Source organism: Felis catus, chromosome A1 (assembly GCF_018350175.1).
Source record: "Felis catus isolate Fca126 chromosome A1, F.catus_Fca126_mat1.0, whole genome shotgun sequence".
NCBI lineage: Eukaryota > Metazoa > Chordata > Mammalia > Carnivora > Felidae > Felis > Felis catus.
Genome location: NC_058368.1, coordinates 87,359,349 through 87,365,254, shown reverse-complemented (window position 1 = coordinate 87,365,254; position 5,906 = coordinate 87,359,349). Strand labels below are relative to the sequence as shown.

Genomic DNA, 5,906 nt, shown 5'->3' with positions numbered 1-5,906 from the left:
AATTTTTCTAAGGAAGTCATATGAAAAATCTAGCATCACACATGTGTTTAGAGGGCACAAAGACATATTTTAAACACAAACTCTGCTTTAAATGGATATGCAGAACATGCCTACATCTTGCAGCTATATAATGAAAATCAATGTATTGTACCCAACTAACATTTATAATACTGAGGCAATTGCCTCAATTTCTTTTTTTAATTTTTTAATGTTTTTATTTATTTCTGAGACAGAGAGAGACAGAGCATGAGCAGGGGAGGGGCAGAGAGAGAGGGAGGCACAGAATCTGAAGCAGGCTCCAGGCTCTGACCTGTCAGCACAGAGCCTGACACGGGGCTCGAACTCACAGACTATGAGATCATGACCTGAGCTGAAGCCAGACGCCTAATTGACTGAGCCACTCAGGTGCCCCGCAATTGTCTCAATTTCAAGAATGCAATCTTTATGCAATTTTTGGACAATCATACTCTACCAAATCCATGTGAAAAATTAGATATTAATCTCAAAGCACATTTTTCAACAAGTAGCTTCTTTACTTGACAAAACATATTTCAAATGCTATAATAAATGTACCATTCCTAAGATAAAGAAGAATTGAGAAACAATGAAGTCAAATGAAGGATTTCTTTTTTCCTTTAATATCAGGTTATTAACTTCCATGATCCCTACTCTTGGCAGAAAAAAATCAGTGCAATTAGCATCCACTAAGGGAAATTTTCTGTACACATTCCATATTTGATTCTATTTTACATATTCCATAGCCTATTTTCATATAATTATTATTATTTAAAGTATTTGTATTTATTTTGAGAGAGAGAGAGAGCGCACCTGTGTGGGTGAGTGAGCAAGAGTGGGGAGGGGCAGAGAGAGAGGGAGAGAGTGAATCCTATGTAGGCTCCACATTCACAGTGGACCCCTGACAGGGGGCTCGAACTCACCAACCATGAGATCATGACTTGAGCCGAAATCAAGAGTTGGACGCTTAACCAATTGAGTCACCCAGGCACCACTATTTTCATATTATTTTAATTGATTGTGGCTGTACTGGTGATAGTGGTTTTAAAGTACAAAAGGAAATAGGGTGAAATGACAGGTAGGTTGTTAATTTACTCTTAATTTTAGAATCAAATAGGTTTAGACAGAAATTCTTGGATGTTTAAATGAGAGAAAGTATTTGAATTGGTAAAAACATAAATAAGTAAGCCAATGTACCAGGCAGAGTGAAGATGCATTTAGTCATAAGATTGTAACAATTTTGATGTTATTGTTTTCTTTAGGGTACCTCATGAATGAGAAGTCATATACCTGCTTCTTGTCATTATTCTGGTCAGACATGGAGTCCTTCACAAAAAGTGATGTGTGGGAATTACACTGACCATAATCCATAAAATGACCACAGCTGTGCCTTCCTCTTGATTAGATTTGTATTCTGGATTCCTCTTGTAGAGTTAAGAATTGTGAGATGCCAGAGTCTTACAACTCTAACCCACACTTGAATCACTCAGCCTCATTGTGAGGCTGGTGCTGGGAGTGTGCATGTCATATGTTTGTTTTGCTTGCTCATTTCTTTTTAGGCCTCATGCATATGGGGTGATACAGGCAGGTGGCTGCAGGCTTAATGTTGGGAAGGAGACTCGCTCTTTCTTCTTTGCTTCTTTGGTGTCTTTCTTGTTCGTTTAATCTGCAGTAGATTAGGTAAAAGTGGTTGAATCAGCATTCTCCACTGGGTGGTGAGCAAAACCAGCATTTCCTCAGTGACATCAGCCCAGCTAGCAATACTCCTGACTCACAAGTAGGAGGTCAGAAAATTTATGCTCCCAGGGGTCTCTTCTCTAGGCCATCAGTTTAAAACATTCCTGTTCTTTCCTTGTGTTCTCCTAGTGCTAGAGGCTGCTCCTTTGTGCACTTTGTCTCCTTTAATATCTATCTAGCTAATAATTCCTTGTAGCAAATGCTCTTTTTTTATTTTTATTTTTTATTTATTTTTATTAAACATTTTTAAGTTTATTTATTTTTGAGAGAGAGAGAGACAGAGAGGAGCAGAGAGGGAGACACAGAATCTGAAGCAGGCTCCAAGCTCTGAGCTGTCAGCACAGATCCCAACTCAGGGCTTGAACCCACGAGGTTATGACGTGAGCTGAAGTCAGATGCTTAACTGACTGAGCCACCCAGTACCCCATGCCGTCTTTTTATAATAATGAAAATGGTGTCTACTTCCTGATGGTAGCTTGACTCAGAGCAATGTTTCTCCTACATTTAAGTTTAAGAATAACATTGCCAGATGCATCACGTTTACTTTTCATTAGTCCACTGTCTGTACAAAGCACGCAATTGGCCCCTCTCTTCTTTAGAGTTGATGATTGAGAGTCCTCATGCATGCAAATCAGCAAATGAACTGGACAAAAGCTGACTTCCCCTTGAGTCTGAGCTGCTCCTCACTCTTCACTGGACATTCTGCCTTTCCCTAGGAGTCTCCTGAAAGCTTGCTTCATGTCCTTGTTCCTTAAAGTATAGATGAGGGGGTTGAGAGTGGGGGTCACCACAGTGTAGAAGAGAGTTAGAAATTTCCCTCCTTTCTGGGAAAAATGACTACGGGGTTGGATATAGACAGCGGTGACACTGCAGTAGAAGAGAAAAACAACAGCCAGGTGGGAGGAGCAGGTATGGAAGGCTTTAATCCTTCCATTCTGGGACTGGATGGCCAGCACTGCCTGGGTGATACGGCCATAGGAGACAAGGATGAGCAGCAGGGGCCCCAGCAGGAAGATGGCACCAATCACTGAGATCTGAAGCTCATTGACATGTGTGTCTCCACAAGCCAGGCGGATCAGTGCAGGGACCTCACAGACAAAGTCATCAACCTGGTGGTGATGGCAAAAGGGGAGTTTCATGGTAGTGGGAGACTGCACCAATGTGCCAAAAACCCCACTTGCCCAGACCAGGAAAGCCAACTTGTGACACAGGGGTGGGTGCATGATTACTGCATAGTGCAGGGGCCGGCACACTGCCACATAGCGGTCGAAGGCCATGACCAGCAGCAGAACACATTCTGAAGCTCCGAGTCCCAGGAAGATGTAGAGCTGGACTGCACACCCCAAATAGCTGATGGTCTTGTCCGAACTCCAGAAATTCACGAGCATCTGAGGGATGCAGCTGGTGGTAAAGCAGAGGTCCAGGATGGAGAGGTGGGTGAGGAAGAAGTACATGGGGGTGTGGAGGTGGGGGTCCAGGTGAGACAGGAGTATGATGGTGGTGTTGCCCACTAGTGTGACTGTGTAAAAGACAGAAACCGCCATAAATAGGGTCATTTCTAGCCTAGGGTTATCCGAGAAGCCCAAGAGAATGAAGCCATCTGGGACAGTGCCATTAGCATGTCTATCCAGCGCCCACCTGAATCTACAAGGAACAACACATCAGTTAGAACACCACCTAAAAGAGGTAGAGAAAGATGATATTTGATTTTAGAACATCACCCTTTCTCTATTAATATTTTCTGTAAACTTTTACTGGCTGTTCTTTCATCTCTGTCCCTTTTTGGACATTTTCATCTGTTAATTTCTTCAAAGGTGGATGATTCTAGCAAACTCCTAGAACATGAGATTGTGGTAGGTCATTCTTTTAAACTAACCCTTGCCAGTGTGCCTGAGTGGTTCAGTCGGTTAAGTGTCTGTTGATTTTGACTTAGGTCATGATCTCACAGTTTCAGGAGATTGAGCCCTGTGTAGGGCTCTGCACTGAGCATGGAGCCTTCTTGGGATTCTTTCTCTTTCCTTCTCCCTCTGCCTGTCCTCTGCTCATGCTCTCTCTCAAAATAAATAAATCAACTTAAAAAAATAAAACTAACCTTTGCCACTATGAACAACTTATGGCAACAAACTGCACAGCCTAGATATAATGGAGAAAAATTTGAGAAACATACAAACTACCAAAACTGAATCAGGAAGACATAGAAAATCTGAATAGATCAATTACTATTATACAGACTGAATCAGTAATAAAAAAAATCTCCCAATAAAGAAAAGCCTAGGACCAGATGTCTTCACTGGTGAATTTTACCAAATATTTAAAAGAAATAACACCAAACCTCAAACTCTTCCAAAAAAATCAGAGGAAGGAACACTGCCAAACTCATTTAAAAAGGGCAGTATTACCTTAATACAAAATCCAGATAAGGACACCAGCAGAAAAGAAAACTGCAGACCAATATCCGTGATGAATATAGGTGCAAACATTCTCAGTAAAATGCTAGCACACTGAATTCAGCAGCCCATTGAAAGCATCATGCCCCACGATCAATGTGGGACTTATCCTTGGGATGCAAGGATGGTTCAATATATGCAACTCAATTAATACATACAACATAAATACAATAAAAGAAAAAAAAAGTATATTATTATTTTAATAAATGTGGAATAAATACTTGAAAAAATTCAGTATCTGTTAATGATGAAAACTCCTTAAAAAGTCTGAGTATCATTGACATTGTTGAGTATAGTCACATTAGTGTCAGGTGTACAACAGAATAATTCAACAGGTTTATACATTATGCAATGCTCAGAACAATTGTAACCACTATCTGTCTCCATACATCACTATTACAATATCATTGACTATGTTCCCTGTGCTGTGCCTTTTATGTTCATGACTTCTTCATTCCATAACTGGAAGCCTGTATTTTCCACTCTCTTTTACCCATTTTACCTATCCTCCCACCCTCTTCCCTTTTAGCATCCCTTTTAGCGTTAGTTTGTTCTGTGTACCTATATATCTGATTCTGCTTTTTGTTTATTTTTTCTTTTTTTTCTTTTTATATTCCATACATGAATGAAATCATTGGTATTTGTCTTTCTCAGTCTGACTTATTTCACTTAGCATAACACACTCTAGGTCCATCCATGTTGTCACAAATGGCACTATCTCATCTTTTTAAGATGACGGGATGATATTCTATTGTATAACATCTTTCTTACCCATTCACTTATCAATGGACATTTGGATTTCTCCAATATGTTGGCTATTATAAATAATGTTGCAATACAGCAAAATAAACAATCAACAAAACTAAAAGGCAACTGACAGAATGGGAAAAGATATTTGCAAATGAAATATTAGATAACGGGTTAATATCCTTAATCTATAAAGAACTTATCAAACTCAACACCTAAAAAACAAATAATCCAGTGAAGAAAGGGACAAAAGACATGAATAGACACTTTTCCAAAGAATACATAGAGATGGCTAATAGAGACATAAAAAGATGCTCAACATCACTCACCGTCAGGGAAACAGAAATCAAAACCACAATGAGATACCATCTCACCGCTGTCAGAATGGCTCAAATTAACAACTCAGGAAACTATAAATGGTAGTGAGGGTGCAGAGAAAGGGGAAACGTTTTGCACTGTTGGTGGAATGCAGACTGGTGCAGCCACTCTGGAAAATAGTACGGAGGTTTCCCCCCAAATTAAAAACAGAATTACCCTACGAATGTAGGATATGTCATTTCATGTTAAAGGAAATGATTGCCTTAATGATATACTGTTCAAAGTACAAGATTTAAATTTGAAAAGGAAGTTTTTTTAAATATGCACTTTTATTTTTTAAAAAGCAGTATTGAGGGGCTCCTGGTTGGCTCAGTTGGTTGAGTGTCTGACTTTGGCTCAGGTCATGATCTCACTGTCCATGAGTTGGAACCCCGCATCAGGCTCTGTGCTGACAGCTCTGAGCCTGGAGCCTGTTTCAGATTCTGTGTCTCCCTCTCTCTCTGCCCCTCCCGAACTCATGCTCTGTCTCTCTCTGTCAAAAATAAATAAACATTAAGAAAATTTAAAAAAGATAAAAATCAGTATTGAAATCATGTTATTTGGAGTGGAGAACTAGAGCTGGAAATGAATTTCCTTAAAATC

General features: G+C 39.8%; 1 protein-coding gene across 1 annotated transcript; it reads right to left on the bottom strand.

Moving 5' to 3' along the window:
• Positions 1–2,435: 2,435 nt before the first annotated feature.
• On the bottom strand, positions 2,436–3,411 carry LOC101097040 (olfactory receptor 2H2-like). Its single transcript, XM_019833838.2, has one exon. The coding sequence runs from the start codon at positions 3,306–3,308 to the stop codon at positions 2,436–2,438; it is 873 nt and encodes a 290-aa protein (XP_019689397.2). The 5' UTR covers positions 3,309–3,411.
• Between the last annotated feature and the right edge of the window lie 2,495 nt (positions 3,412–5,906).